The following is a 16,799-nucleotide window of genomic DNA, read 5'->3' as shown; positions in this document are numbered from 1 at the left end:
ATCATCTACACTAGGGGTGACCAACCAGTCAGAAACTAAGAGCCTCACGTCTTGCTGTGTTAACCGCAAAGAGCCACATTATACACATTGGCACACATGAATATCACTCCGTCTCTTCCTCACTCACATACACACCTTTGTTCAACTACGTTTATTGTAAACGTTACACACCAACATGAAAATGACAGAAATTTACAAGTCATTTATACTGTACAAACTAAAAACACAAATACAATATGAACGAAAGAGCCGCATAATACCGGTTGGCCAGGCCTGATCTACACTCTTACCCACAAATCCGCATTCTTAACTTTTGAATATTTTGTAATTTAAACTGTATTCTTAGCTAACGACATGTCAACAATTGAAGATACAGTACCTTTGGGTTCTTCCCGTTCAAAAACACCATATACTTCGCAGGCCGTGTTTATGGAAACAAAAAATAACAACAAAAAGGTCACAAACTAATCACAAATAAAATGTCTCCTAAAATACCAAATTACACGCCGTTCGTATCAAACCACGATGACATTTTGAAGGCTATATAGGAGTGGTCAATAGGCTAATAATGGAATAAGCTCAAAAAATTCCCCTAAAGGCCTAAAACACATAACTGCAATTTGCTATAGAAATATTGACACAAAATATTTCAGGTATTAGCGTGTTTATAACGAAACTGTTATAGAAAAAGAACCGTAAGTTGAGTATAAAACAGTGACTAAACGCTATGAAAACACAATCGTAAAACATACAGCGTGTAAAAGGTAACTTGTGGTGGACAAACGTGAGATTTTCTTGACAATCTGAAATTTTGTGTGTAAAGTAAAATGCGAAAGACTACACGCATTATAATTCAGCGTTCACAGTCAATTCACTGTCAATTGTCACGGCAAACTTAAGTTTTGAAAGTTTGAAAGTTTTGAAAAATCTTAAAACTGCATTCAAAGTGTAGCTTATTATAGCATGAAAAAGGTTTCGGTTTAAGCTAAACACTCTTTGTTATACTTGTCTTTCATATTTTGGCATCGAGAAATTAACACCGCGTTCGTTCAATAGCTTTCTTGCTTGAACTACATCATGATTAAACTTCCCTTTCATAACCTTGGTAAATGGATCTATTGTGAGTTTGCGCTTGCCTCTTTTATGATCTCCATTCAGTTGTTGACTGAGGCAGAGAATACGTTGTTGGAGGTGATCAGGCGAAATCACTGTGTGTTTCCTCAGAAACTTGACCATTTTCAGTGTTGTCGCAATAGGATCGTTCCTCAGTTCTTCAAACTCAATTAGGAGAGCTGGTTTACCACTCAGAACCACATACCGAATCACATCCAACCACAAATGGGAAAGAAATTTAAAACTTTTGTCAAAATCTAAAACAGAATTATTGGATATGTAGCATACACGAAGTGAAAGTTTCACGAAGTGAAGTTACACGAAGTGAAAGTTTCAAATTCCATTTAAACAAATAAGGATTTACTGAAAGTGATTTACTTTTAGACTGAAACTGATTTTCTCTTGCAAATCCAGTCTGATTTCCGTCTGTTGCCAAACGATTAAATTCGGCCACCATAGCATCATATGGGTTTCGAACGATGAGGATCGCAGTCTCGTACAAAGACATTCTGTTATTATTCATCATGTGATCTTTCACAACTACGCTGCGATGCTTGGAGACGTTTGGTGATTCAGCCAAAAAACCTACAGCATATAAAATATGGATGGCGTTGATTGCGTAAATTACAATTAGTAATATATAATATTGTCACCATGTCTGCGTAAATGTGGGTCTCCATATATGCTGCCAGTGTAGATGCCAGTAGCTCTTTCAAGAAGATAACGCGTCCAGGTATTTCCAGATCCAGGAAATGACACGAGAGCTGTTTGTTTGTAATCAGCAGGAGAAAGAAGCCGGATGTTTCCACATCTTGTGTCCTCCGAAAATGTTCGATAAACTTTTACGTGTGTTTGGTTGCAATATATCTTGCTTGTAAGATTAAACCTAACGAAGTTTAAATAAAAAATTTAAAAATGACTTTCAATTTTTTTGGTTTTTGTTTCAAAGGTTATATAAGAAGAGGGGCTTAAAAATTGTCTCAGAGACTATTATTTGTGACGTATACTGTAATTGTGGCACGGTTGACAACAAGCAAATATTGGTTATAAATACAGAAATTGTACACAAAAACAAAATGTAATCGATATAGAATTTATTGCATTTCTTTCATGAAGATTTACCTTTCATTAAATTGGCCGCACATACATCCGTTTTTATTATCCACTAAAGCCAACGGTAGTTTTTGTGTATCACAGAACAATATACAATTAGTAGGAGTAAAATCTTTTTCGTAGAGGTGATTTTCATCCGCAAATTTGAGCATCGGACCAAAGCACCCCAAAAATTTTGACTTTTCAATGTTTTTGGGAACGTTAGCTTCTAAAAATGTTATTTTCCTATAAAGACTGTTTTGTAAAGTTTTATTAATCGTTCGCATTGTAATTAATAGATTGATTCTTTGTAAATAACAAAACAAACATAAATTCAACTTACCTTGGAAACAAGGAGATACAATCTTATAAACGTCGATAGCATCATCACCACCACATGTTCCCGCTCCTCCTTTGCAATAAACTGGACATTTTGTGTATTGAAGATGGGCGAAGACCGTGACGTCCTGCGCACAAATGCACGTATCTCCAGATTTTAGCCCAGCGTAGTTTGTCAGCCTTTGTAAAATGACGACAAAAAATTATACAAAAGTCTAAACCAGTCGAATGCATGAAACAGACAGTAATCTCGAAAAGCTATCCCATCTACGCCGTTCCTTTGAAAACTTGACTTCGCTCACCTTGAAGAGCATAATGAGAAGCACCAGACAGCCGTCATGTTATCGAATTTCGCTACGATCATTTCTTGATTTAAGTCATTGTATAGAAAGCACCCGACTTTGTATACTTTGGAAGTAAATCTCGATGGTTATTATAAATTATCTTAACTAAATTTGGTGCTTTATCAGATATTACCTAAACCCTGAATTAGCAGTTAGCCTATTCTACTTGCGAAAGTTTTAACATCTAAGTTTTTCGAACCAAATTTTAAAATTCTCGTTTTTTCCAGAAATAATTACATGAACTACAAGTTAGATCTTGTTAGACTTTAATTATTGCATTAGTTACGACTGCTACATTGCGGTAAAAGCATTTATTGTATTATTGTTGATTTTGTTAATTGGCTACTCTATATAAAACTTTGCACATCTTTTGTTATACCTTCACAATGATGGTGTGTCTTAATTTGCTGAACTTCCGATATACTGCAAATGAAATAAAATACGATGAACACATTAGCTCCAGACTTCATAAATAACTTTGTAGAAGCTTTGAGCAATAAATATGCACCAAACTACTACATCTTTTATTCGTAGTATAATGTTTTACCTCATCACTGTTTTTCTTGAAAGAGAAGTTTGCGATGACTCGAAAATAGGATCTCGTGTCTTTACACTGGATAGCTTCAAGTAACTCAAAAAACATAACAGTGCGACAGAAAAGTATATGAGCCAAACTTTTCCTATGTTCCGGCATTTCAAACTCCTAGCTTTCATCTTCATTATGCAAATACGCTAGGTTGTGGTGCAGTGGTTTTCAATCTTTGCGTGTGGATGACGCAATCAGCAAACTTTTTGTTTATTAGTACGATTGTTTACGTAATTAAAAGAAGAGAAAAATTAATTTCATAAATGCGAAACTAAATATAACTTCTTTTTATGCAATTAGAAAATTTTAATGCACTGAATATAAAACAAAAATCTTCTCCAGAGGTAACTTGTCATATGTCGACAGCACAGTGGCCGAGCGCTTAGAAGGCCTGGCTTACAGAATGCGAACAGGATTTGATTCTTAGTTGCGCTACTGTTAAAACAGCCTTGCGGAACAGGTTAAAGATTCTTGTTCCCCTTTAATAGTTTTGGTGAATAGTTAGGGCAATACAACAGTGTAAACAGTGCTGTAGCCTAAAAGTTACAGGTAAATACAATGGTGTATACTGTATAGTATACCGTGGCGGAGCTCAGCAGATTTCCACAGATTACTAAAATTAGCGAACCACTAAAACGTTAAGAGTGAAGCGATTCGAGACTATAAGTTATACTGTGAAAAACTGCAAGCAAGATATTTGGTTTCATTGCTTTGTTAATATACTACTCTTAATTTAGCTTCGTTGTTTACAACTCAAAGTTATCCTACAACTGTATCTTATACGTTCACAAACTTTCACCATTTTTAATCACATACACCTCTCACACTGCCACAAGTTACTACTGTTACTGAAATAAAACCTGAACTTAAAACTTAAGCAAGATTGAAGTTAGTTGCACCAGTTTCCTGCTGGTTGCTTTGTTTTTTTAGTCAATGCCGGTATAAATATTGTCCCTAGGAATAGTTATTTTACAATTGAACTTCGTACTAATTTTACTACGTAGCATTTTACCTACTTCATCTGCAAACTATTAAGTAAAAAACCTTAAAAACTATATCACCAGTAACAAAATTATTGTTTTTGAAGGAATAGGCTAAATAACCAGGGAATTGGGAAACAGCTTCGAGAGGGTTTGACAAACTTGATTAAAAAAATTAGGTTATATTAAGCGAAAGCAGCAGTCTAATCAAAAATAGCAAAAGTTAAAATCGTTGTTGCTTGCATTTTTAGCATTCAGATTTGCATAGAAAGTTAACTTTATTATTGTCATTTCTCAACTCCAATAAAGTACTAGTTTGACTTTTAACATAAAACATAACCTTGTAAAAGTAAAATTTTTTTCAGCAATACAAGCTTAGTTACCAAATAGGCTACTAAAAACAAAGCCGACCAGAATTACATTTTAGTGTGCTATTTGTCATAATTAGCCCTTATTCCTACAGAATTCTCGTGCAGAGCTCATGATACTATAATCCCCAACAACACGCTTTGTTAGCACATTTGAAGATTCTCGAAACACGATTCTTAGTTTATAGTCAATTAACTTAGCTTCAGTTCAGTCACTAAACTGTCAACGAATACGCTTTGTCTTCCCACAAAGCTTAGTGCGTTCTAACAATGAGCATGATATTAAGTTTCAATTCGTTTATAAAGTTAAATAGGTTGATGTTCTCATGTTCTCATGTTCTCCAGGCGTCGTTAGGAGCTGTTGCTAAAACAAAAACAGGTCACCGATTCATGTTAAAAACGCTGATACCAACGCTGCATATGGTAGACATATACAGTTTCTCTTAATTATCAAACAGTTATTTAAATGATAAACTTTCTTTGTTCGTAAAACATTCCTATTCCAACATTTATTACATATTTAGTGCAATAAAGTATACAGCCTAAAGAATGTAGTATTGTAATGTAGCTAATCAAGCTATATGCACCAGCGCAAAAGCAACCAAAATGCTTTTTTACCTGATAATTTTGATCAGCTTTAAAGCCTTACATAGCCTACGCCCTACCCGCCTTTGCCACGTTTCTTTCTTCCGTCCCTTAGTTTTGTTTTTATCTGCGAGCGCTACAGCTTGGCATCTTTTTTGCTCCCTTTTTGCAAACATCACACTCCGTTCGCTTTGGAGTTGGGAGGAAACGTTTTTACATTGGTAAGCCCACATTTTTTATTGAACGTCTTTGTTACTATAAGTTTGAAAAACGATCGTTTTTTGCCTTATTGAATTAACAATGGCAGTAGTATGCAGTATCAAGTATCAAGCCAACCGTCTGTTAACTGACTACAGTTAAGATTTATTTAATCAGCACAGAGCGCCAGAATAAAAGAAAGTTGGTTTTGTAATTTGAGGCAGGAAGAGTCAGAGACACTGATGACCGACGGGTGAAAACATTTCTAATCGGCCATCAATGTAGCAGTCTCTGCCTAGGCGGGTGTTTGGATATTCACAAGTTCTCTGCTGGCGGATTGTGTAGATGGCTCCGAAGAATCGATTGTGCATGTTGAAACTTCATTTGAGGCGAAAGAATGCTTCAATTGGATAGACAGGAAAGGTTTTGGCGAAAAGTGCTTCATGGTTATAATCAGCCATCTGTTCTTTATGGATGACCTGTAATTCTTCTGGTTTCTTCGGAACCCGATCTTGAACGTGTAGGCATACTCGGTCTTTTGAAACTGTTTGCATTCGAGGAATTTAGATTAAAATAAAGCATAAAGAAAACGGAGGTATAATGCCTCTCGATGAGATAATGACAATAAATCAAATGTGTAGCACTGGAATTCATAAATCTTTAATGTTAAGTCCCTACTTATTTGAATTGAGAAGTGCCAACTTTGATGGAAAAGTCACATCCCTATATCGTTTAAAGAAACACTTGTGAAGCAAAGTAAACTTGCCATACACAGCGGTCAAAGATTATTATCTGTGGCCATGAATGTTATATGTTGACCACAGAGTGCGATCACTGGTGCAGGTTTCAGAAACGGAAATGTGAAAAAAGGTTTATGAGTTACGACGCATGACTATACTAGATCAAATACGTTGCACCGAAAATCGTAAATGTTTAAATGTTGTGCCCCTGCTTCTACGAAATAAGAGGACTCCGCTACGATATTATAAGTCACGTCACCAGAATACCGCAAGAAAGTTCTGAAACACAGGCAATACTTGTCACACCTATCCATAATAAACCATGTGAGGGATCAACCAAGAACAAGAAATTTCGTTACATCACAAGATCGAAGTTGATCGATTTTTAGTTGAACCGACAGACGTTGGAAAGAGGCAAAATTATCGAATAAACTTCTAGAAGTATTGCCTCCAACACCTTTTTCTGATCGATACCGGTACCGTAGGTAGTTTTGAAAAAAATGTGCCGATTCCCTATACAACAATTCAAAACGTTGATGATGCTTTCTTACTGGCGTAAGCGAGGCTTCAGGTGTTAGTTGTCTTGGGTTTTGAACTTACCACATACTCAAGTAAACGAGACGTAAATGTAAATTGTAAACTATAATACAATTTCCGTTTTACAACAGGTTGTTTGTACAAGTTATAAAAAATAAAGAATGCTGAGACGTAATAAAATTGTGGTACTAGTTTTGTTTAGCCTGGTTACCTGCTTAATAACGCAATTGATAAAAAGCAATAAAGATTCAGGTGACATAACGACTGACTATGGAATGATGAAAACGCTACTACTGCTAACACCTCCATAAGAGTCATTATCAGATATTGTCTGAAAGTAGATAAAGCTTTTGTGTGGAAATATTTTTTTAATTCAGAAGCTTGTGAGCGAAGTGCAAGAAAAATTAAAATACAATAGATGTAAATTACCGGTTCAGCTAACCAAGTATAGTGTTCAATTTGCGAGAGTTACAACGATTTGTTATATTTATATGCACAATACGCCTATTCAAGGCCAATGTTTCTTAATCTGAATTGGAAACAAACAGGTATCCGGTACTGTCTGGCAAATGGTAAGCTTATATTTACCAAAAATTACCGATTTATATCTAGTAACAACTTGCTGGGAACCTTTTGATGTTTTACCGTCTACTGTAAATACTGCTTTGATTTTTATTTTGCATAAATGTTTGTTCAACAAGATCATGTGAAATACGTTATTTAATGTAGGCCACGGCCCTCAAAAAAATTAACATCAATGGTTACCCAACAAGGCATTTTGTTTGGACATATAACGGATTTACATGCATAAAAGCTTTTATAACAAGTTTCTTCTAGCAGATGCTTTTCTAAAAGAAAAACCGGCTATATAGGAACGTAAGTAGGTCTTCATTTCCTTTATCCTAGCTTGAATGATCCTAGAAAGGTTTGAATTTACACGGTCTAAAATGCACAGAATATTGCTTTTTTTTCAAAAAAACAAACTATAGCCTACCCTAGATTTTTTCGTGCATTTCCTATCAGTTTTTCGCTCCCCAAATTTTGCTCTATGGCCCTCAAGATCTCACATCTTTCATTTATTTGTTGCTATCGAGCATCTCAGAGGTTTGCCAGGAGAGAATACAGCTTTTTTGTCTTGTGACTGTGACTCAATAATGTATGCTGATGACACAAATCTTTTGCGTCAGGTAAAAACTTGAATAAGGTAATAGTTCGAGCAAATAATGACCTAGAACACATATCCAACTGGCTCTCAGCTAACAAATTATCTTTGAATAAGTTATAGACAAAACAAAATATATGATCTTTTCAACCTCTTCAAAAATTTCTGATCATATTAAACCACTATTGATTTACAACTTTCCAATTCAAAGGGTTAAGCCGAAGTGGTTCTCAACCTTTTTTGGCTTACGGCACCCTGCAAACACCCAAAAGATTTGGCGGCACCCACAGTCAAGCCAAAAATTTTTTGCATTAAATAAAAATAATATTCGCAACCGTTTTCCTGGATTAGTGGTTAGTGCGCAATAACTTAATGCGGCACCCTTGCGAAACGTAAATGGCACCCCGGTTGAGAACCACTGGCGTTAAGGAAAGCATGTTATTTTATTAGGAATAAATCTAAATGAAAATCTATCTTGGAAGCCACATAAGAACTATTTACTACGTAAATTAAAAACTAACTTAGCAATAACCAGAAAAATTAAACGTTTTTTAAATAAAGCTTCAGTGATGTATTCATATCACACTCTCGTAGAAGGTCATTCACGTTACTGTATCCCAGTTTGGAAGCATGGAAACCAACCTGTTTTGAAACATATTCAGAAAATATGCAATAAGTATGCCGAGCTAATATGTGGTTATAAAACCAATGTTTACTCAAACCCCTTAAAGAACTGCAATTTTTTATCTATAAGCAGCTTATTGAAAAATGAAATATGCACCACAATGTTCAAAGCCAAGCATCAATTGCTTCCTCCATTATTTTCAGCTTTTTTCCAAATAAATTCTTCGAGATATGCCAATTAGGTAAGATATCAAAAAAAATTTTGCCTTCCTTTCTACAGTAAATCCTTAACCCAACAAATTATTCGATATCTATGGTACCAAAAATTTGGAATTCTCTGCCTAATGATTTGAAACTTTTGAAAAATAAGGCAATTTTTTATAAAAAATTAAAACGTCATTTTTCTTCATCATCACACTTGCATGACACTACGTGACAATTGTAATTATGCATTGTGTAAATCTGCACTCCAGCACTTTCATACATTTTATTGCACTATAGCTTACACTTGTTTTTCTCTTTATTATGTAAGTTATATATTTTCAATTGTATTTCACTAATGGATGTTTACTGGCTTTAAATCACATTCTGTTATAGACTTTAGGCAACATTTAGTAATGCTGGAACTGTAATTATATTGACGAGGTTTTACTGAATTTTTAAAAACACGAGCACTTGCTTTATTTTTTTTTTAATTTGAAATACTTAAAGCTTTCCTCAACCACATGCCACCAAATTTGTTGTTGCCAAACTCTAAACATAGGCAGTAAGCATCCAGCATGCACACGACAAGTACTTTTTGGCAAAGCACTTTGATAAGATGATGGTATTGGAAATTTCGAATCGGATTAAGAAAATTATACATAGGTCTGTTTATTTATTAACTTGTAAATTTTCAACACTCATTTCACAACTATTTCGGATATTTAGGCCTACTGCAAATCGTTACACATTTTCAAGATAAAAGACTGGAACCAGGTACTGGATGGAAATGTCACCACCAGCGCCACTCAAGTCTTCAGCTTCGGACCAAGAGGGGTTACCTTTCAGCACTACCATCTTTTGGCATCTTTTTCCGTACATCATTGTCGATGTACCTGAGAAGTTTCCATCTTGCAGCGACCAGTATTGTCATTACATCTTCCAAAGATTATATCATTGGTGTGCATTCTTGCTGTACAAAATCGGGCTAATCAACAACGTCCTTCCTTAGTGCTATGGCCACCAGAAACCGGGCTCTTGCCCAGGATGGGGTTTCTTTTCCCATCCTCTGATGTACAACTCTGAAGCAATTATCATTCATCAGTTGCTTGAACACACCACCTGCTCGTCTGCTTAATTTTCGCGTTTTTAACTTAAATTTTATGGATTTAACTAATGGTTTAGTGGCCGTGCTAGTTGTTACCAGCAAATATCAACATTATTTCTCTTGAGCACGTTTTAAGCCTTTTCAGCTTTGTCACTTTTTCCTGTTCATTTGCGCGTGTTAGTAACAACTGGCTTGATTTTTCGTCCCATACGCGTTTTTGGCGAAAAAGAAAAGGATTGATTGGTATATATTTATGTTGATTAATTAATTATTAAAGCATAACCTACTGAACGCTTTGTTTAGCTGGTAACAAGACAACCAAAAGTAAGTAATCTTACTCACTACAAAATTTTCACGATGGTTATTTTAGGCCAGTAACACTTGCAATCCTGTAGTCAAGCCCTACACCTTTTGTGCACACCTGCTTACTACTACCATCCATTAGCCTGAATTGTGTGGATTACCAACTCGACGTATGATTGATTATATTAGTCCTTGCTCAATTACCGCAAAAGATTAATATATTACCTTTTAGCATTCCTATGGGATGATGCTTTACAAATGGGGTGGCTATGCAGTCGAAACAAAGGTGACGGAATTTTAGTTTATTATTTTATTGCATTGATTCCTTGCGGCAGTTCCATTGATTTTATAGCCAGCAGTTTTTACGCGTGTAACCAGCGGTTTTGGTATTTTAATCGAGCTTCATTGTTTTCATAATACTTCTCTATAACTGATGTGGGTCATGGTTGCAAATCGCCCATTGTAATTCTCCCAGTAAGCATAAAATGATTTGTGTAAACGTGAAAACTAGCAACCTCACTAACAAATCATTATGGAGAAATGCTGGCGTACCGGTTCCCTTCATTCATACTTTCAGTTGGTACACTATCACAAAATATCTAAGATAGTATTCCTAGGAGTAAATTTACGAACTGCAAAATTTCATATGCCTTTCTGATTGCATTCTTTTCACTGTGTAATTTTTAATCTGTAAAGTCCTTGATGTTTATTGCAGCGTACAATTAATAAAGAACTTGATCAGCCACTCCACTCTCACAAGAGGCACCAAAATATTCAAATATCTATGGTTACAGAAGTAGATTTATAGCCGTTATAAATGTATGAATTACAAATAGGAATATACTGAGCAGTTATAAGTTTGACAACTTCATGTGATGTTACACCGCCCATATAACTGGCCACAGAGTGGATCTCTGATGATCCACATCGACACATCTGAAGAAAATCGTCAGATATTGCTTCAACTGCTCCCGGAATATCCCAAGATTTCAATAAATCATACAGACAGTTCTGAAAATTTTGTAAAAACCATTAACTATTATGTACTTTGGATACACAGAGTTGATGATTAAGCAATATCTGGTGCAGTAATATCTAGGGAAGAGATATAGATTTTAACTGAAATTTAAGCAAAATTCAATCATTACGTTATCCCTTAAATCGCAGAGATTTGTTTGCAAAACTTTTTTATGTTCACTTCTCTATATGTTTTATACTTGCAGAAATTTGTGAACTATGTTTTACTTTTCACTACAAATTTAAAAAAGTTCATTTTGTCAAAATTCGAATAGGTCTCTGCAACAGTTTTAACATGGCACAAGCTTGAGTAAGCATTTAATGGTTAATGCCATACATAACGCTACAGGGTTGAACAGTACCGCAGTATTATAGATATAGTACCAGATTACTGTACCATGGTACTTTTTTATTACCAATACAGGTACAACTGAAGCCCTGCACCGAATTCCTTTTTCTGGAAAGTTTAGTTGGTCCGAGTACTTAGTAGCGGTACTTTTCAAGCGATTATTTCAAGGTTCAATTTTACCATTTGCTGTTCTTTTTTTAATCTACAAATTTCTAATGAAGTCTGAAGGAATGAGGTCAAATATGTTTTTACCAGGAGTAATCTGTAGCAGTGCCACAATAGAGGCAAAAATTGCACATGCAGGAGGATACAAACAGTAATATTTAACCGTACTCTTACAAGCAGTGGGCCAGGTAAAATGAAAAGTTTTTTCATTTGTTACTTGCATATATTGTGTCGATTTTGTATACAAGATACATACATACAAGAACATGATTTTGTTCAACAACATTGTAGTTTACCCCTTGTTTAAAGCAGATAAAAATATTCACTGCAACTGATTTATTGGTAGTGATAGAATGGAGCACCTACCCAAACCTAACTACTGTACATTAAACTGCAAAAAAATAACACAACAATGAAGATGATATAATGAGATTAAACAACCAACAATGAGAATACCCTACGAAGAACAGACAAATTCATTGTCACTTGGCCTGTTATTGTTTTTTTCCACAGTTTCAAAGCAAATCTAATTTATGTTATAGAAAAGATTACATCGAGCGTGGTATTTCTGTCACATTGGTTTTCTCTATTTTACCACACATGCTTTTCAACATTCTTTTCAAAACATAGCAAAATATTATATGAAAACAAAAATACCCCGACCTAAGTGGATTTTGATGAGCAAACAGACATTGTTTTATGGTAGTAATAGTTTTTGCTACATATTAATGGTAACAAACCCATCATCTAGGCCTTCCGTAGATATCTATTATATAATTGGTAATAATAATAAGAAATAAATGAAAGAAACACCACTATATATTGCAATATACTTAGATGAAAAAGTTTCTGAGCAAGATATTGCTACATTTCTGGCACTCACCACAAAAATAATTAATCTATCATTTTGTTTTCAATCCAGACTGTGAACTAGCCTAGAAGCAAATGGTTCGCAGCACTCTTAAAAGTAGCAACTAGTTTGCATAAATCCACTGAATCTCACCACCAGGTATGACTACAACTAATGATCTGTACAGGACTTTGTCTTATGAAGGTCAAGGTATGGCTTTCTTGGTACACAAACTGCTACCAAGCAACAGCACAATAATGTCATTACTGCAGTGCAGTCAGTTCAAAGTCGCCTACTTAAATTCTTTCAACCACAAAGATGTTCAATTTTGTGCGAAAAACTTCTATACTAAGTCTAGTTTGAACACTCAAAAAGTTGTGCCAGATGAAAACACTACAAATTGTGGAGTGAGTACATTCAGTCTGTTCACGTCACTTTCCCACTCTGCATTGTTCATACCAGGAAGTCGACCATTTGTGGATTGAAACCGTTCAACCGCTCTCAGCAAAACATACCACACTGCATCAGAAATTTCATCAGAAGTAAGGCAATCCATAATGCTTTTTGAAGGAGATTCATACTCGCTTTGTAACGACCTTGTCCTGGAACAAGTATTAGAGCACAGTATTAATCCTACACTATAACTTTGAACAGTTTTTTATTGATAGCTGATATGATGCGAAGTTCAAGTAAAACCATGCTATCTAACTAGAATGCATTGGAAACAGAGAGATTGTGATGAAATTAAATGGGAGGTTTTGCAAATATCTGCTGTTTAGACTTTCCAGTAACAACATACAAACTATTTATGTCTTACTGAAGTTTAGCTAACTGTAGAAGTGGTTCTGCAATAATCACAAAAGCAAAACCATATGTATCCTTATTCCTTTGTTGAGCAACACAGCCACAAAAATATTGCCATATGGACTAACCTTACAACTCTTAAAAAGTGTGCATTGCGGCAAAATCTCTTGATATCCTTTTCAGATATTTTGCCATTGCCACAACCGGACTTAGTGCAAACTTGTGAGATGTGGCCAGTAACTGCCTCCATGTCCTGCTTCGCTTTTCCTTGATAAATATTTTGCAACTTGATATACTTATCAGAATCAGAAAACATGTCCGGTAGCGACCCACGTAGCGGAAGAAGTCCGTTTTCACTATTCGAAACAAATTGTCTTAACCCACCAACCATCATCCAAAAATCAGTACTTTCTTCAGTTATTTGCAAACACTTTGGGTCGTTGAAAATTTTTTGCACTTTTGCTGGAACACAGCTGGGTACAAGAGCGCTGTTGACCTGTTTTACAGCCTCGTCAAAATTTTCTTCATCTTCAGGCACTCCATCTGCATTTTTTCTAATCCCAGACATCACTAGTTTTTTAAATTCTTTCTTCTCTTTCCAGGTTTTAGGCATTGCTCCACTGTGGGCTTTCTTCCATTCCATGAGGTATTTGTATAAAATTATTGTTGATAGGTATTAACTAATTAATAAGATTTCTATGTTGGCCATGCTACAGCCATGTGCTCTCTTGGTTGTGCATTGTGATTCGTATGTGGAGTAATACGTTCATGTTCAAGACTGTCTAAATACAAGAGATTCTGCCGAACGTCTTATCGACTTAGATCAACACATAATATCACGAGAGTAGCGATATTAACATGGTGGCAGCGAATCCTGTGTTGTAACAAGTTGATCCTACGAAGTATACTAACATAGACCTACAATACTGTACCGTACTAGCCTATTTCCTGATAGTATCCATCTGCAATGGAAGGATTACGGTTACCAGAACCTCTAGACATACATTCAGCGTCTTTAGCGGAAGACTACCGACGTTGGAAAGAACAGGTAGAAGTCTATCTTATAGCCAGTGGAGCTGATGCGAAACCTAACAAAGTTCAGCGATCAACCATTCTTAATTGTGCTGGATCTGGTATGATAAGTGTAGCCAAGCACTTCATTTACACAACAGGTCAAGACAAGGACGACCCGGCAGAACTGTTCAACAAAATGGCCGCATATTGCAACCCAAGGCAGCATGAGTCCCTTGAAGCATACAAATTCTGGAGAGCTACATGGTCAACAGGCAACTTTGATCACTTTTTAATAGAGCTTCGAAGTCGTGCAGAAACCTGCAATTTTGGAGACATGAAAAGTCGCATGCTGCGTGACAAGATCATCTATACTGTACCTGATAAGGTGCGCCAAGTGCTACTAAGAGAAAATGACCTCACTCTTGACAGAGCCATTCAGATCTGTCGTTCTTTTGATTCGTCTGGTGCACAATCGCAACAAATGCAAGTTGAAGATGGTACCGTACAAAAAGTCAGTAGCAACAAGCATGAATATGCCAACAGAGGAACTCGTCGTCACACATCACTCCTGTCAGAGTGCAACTTTTGTGGTAAAAGCCATAAACGTGGAAAATCATTTTGTCCTGCGTATGGGAAGAAATGCGCAAAATGTCATGGTTTGAATCATTTCAAATCAAAATGTCGATCACGAGTTCACTGCATTGAAGATAAGCAAGCTGCATTTCAAGAGGTGGAAAATAAACCCGAACAAGAATTTTTGCATGCCGTGCATGATGGAAAAGACAGACTGACTGCTTTACTTCAAGTAAATGGTTGCACGGTACGATTTCAATTGGATACCGGTGCTGACGTCAATACCATATGTAAGAAGTATGTGCGATATACTCAACTCCAACCTTGCACCAAACAGCTGACAATGTGGAACAAAACCAAAATTAAGATAGCTGGTCTTGCAACGTTAAATGTCACCAACACAAAAACAAACGAGGTATATCCTGTATTATTTCATGTTGTTGATAATAATTTGAATTGCTTGCTAAGTTATAGCACAGTAACAGAAATGAATTTGATAACTGTTAATGCTGATTCGTTTATTGCAAATGTTGTACATGATGATGTTATTTTGGGTGATTTAGGTACTGTATCTTTAACTGTTGATAGTAGTGTCAAACCGAGAATTTTACCTTGTCGCCGCATACCTGTAGCCTTGCAAGAAAAAGTTAAGCAAGAGCTTGACAAATTGGTTGCTAGTAATGTCATTTCAGTCATCGATGATCCGACTGAATGGGTCAGCCAAATGGCTATCGTATCCAAGCCTAATGGAAAAATAAGAATTTGCATTGATCCGCAGCCTCTCAATGTCGCCTTACAGCGTGAACATTACAAACTGCCTACCTTGGATGATATATTGCCTGCTCTGAAGGGTGCAAAAGTGTTCAGCAAACTTGATGTTAAGCATGCCTTCTGGCACGTTAAGTTGGATGATGCCTCCAGCCGACTGACTACTATGATTACCCCTCACGGTCGATTCCGATGGAACAGACTTCCGTTTGGTCTGAAAGTGAGCAGTGAGATCTTCCAAAAAAGACTACACTCAGCCCTGTCTGGACTGCAAGGTGTATTTGCAGTGGCAGATGATGTGATTGTTATCGGTTGTGGAAAGACCACAATCGAGGCTGAAACACACCATGACCAAAACCTAACAAAACTACAGGAGAGATGTCGTGAATGTAACATCTTACTAAATGAAGAAAAAACTGTAACCAAAGCTTCGCAGATCACATTTATGGGTCACTTGATCTCCAACAACGGAATAGCACCTGATCCTGTGAAAATCGAAGCAATTCAACGTATGCCTTCTCCTGAAGATGTTTCCGGTGTGAAACGATTTTGTGGCATGGTACAATATTTGGCTCGTTTCCTGCCAAACCTAGCCAATGACCTGGAACCCTTACGGAAACTGACGCGGAAGAATGAGAAATGGAAGTGGAGTGAAGAGTGTGAGAAAGCAATGAATAAAGTTAAAGAAAAGCTCTGCGAAACTCCTATTCTGACATTTTTTGATCAAAGAAAAGATCTAATTCTTCAAGTAGACAGTAGCAAAAGTGGTTTGGGAGCAGTGTTGCTTCAGAAAGATCAACCCATTGAATATGCTTCTAGAGCCCTGACAAAGACAGAGCAAAATTGGGCTCAGATTGAAAAAGAGCTTCTTTCTGTTGTGTTTGGTCTGGAACGTTTTGATCAGTATACGTAAGGTTATAGTTCACAATGATCATCGACCCTTACAGTCTATTTTAAAAAAACCTCTGAGTCAAGCGCC

At 36.2% G+C, this 16,799-nt stretch overlaps 2 protein-coding genes across 2 annotated transcripts; both read right to left on the bottom strand.

Annotated features, from left to right (window-relative positions):
* Positions 1-142: 142 nt before the first annotated feature.
* LOC143461217 (sialate:O-sulfotransferase 1-like) lies at positions 143-3,676 on the bottom strand. The gene is made up of 8 exons (XM_076959051.1): positions 3,436-3,676; positions 3,268-3,311; positions 2,847-2,952; positions 2,549-2,724; positions 2,236-2,434; positions 1,767-1,999; positions 1,492-1,698; positions 143-1,370 (listed from the first exon to the last, which is right to left on the bottom strand). Exons 1-8 carry the CDS (start codon positions 3,606-3,608, stop codon positions 1,000-1,002), a joined length of 1,509 nt encoding a protein of 502 aa, XP_076815166.1. The 5' UTR covers positions 3,609-3,676; the 3' UTR covers positions 143-999.
* An 8,101-nt stretch (positions 3,677-11,777) lies between these two features.
* LOC143453513 (NEDD8-activating enzyme E1 regulatory subunit-like) lies at positions 11,778-14,132 on the bottom strand. The gene is made up of 2 exons (XM_076954870.1): positions 13,594-14,132; positions 11,778-13,263 (listed from the first exon to the last, which is right to left on the bottom strand). The coding sequence occupies exons 1-2, from the start codon at positions 14,106-14,108 to the stop codon at positions 13,029-13,031; spliced, it is 750 nt and encodes a 249-aa protein (XP_076810985.1). The 5' UTR covers positions 14,109-14,132; the 3' UTR covers positions 11,778-13,028.
* Positions 14,133-16,799: the final 2,667 nt, after the last annotated feature.

This window comes from Clavelina lepadiformis, chromosome 1 (assembly GCF_947623445.1).
Source record: "Clavelina lepadiformis chromosome 1, kaClaLepa1.1, whole genome shotgun sequence".
NCBI lineage: Eukaryota > Metazoa > Chordata > Ascidiacea > Aplousobranchia > Clavelinidae > Clavelina > Clavelina lepadiformis.
The sequence above is the reverse complement of the archived record's forward strand: the minus strand, read 5'-3'. Positions and strand labels throughout refer to the sequence as shown.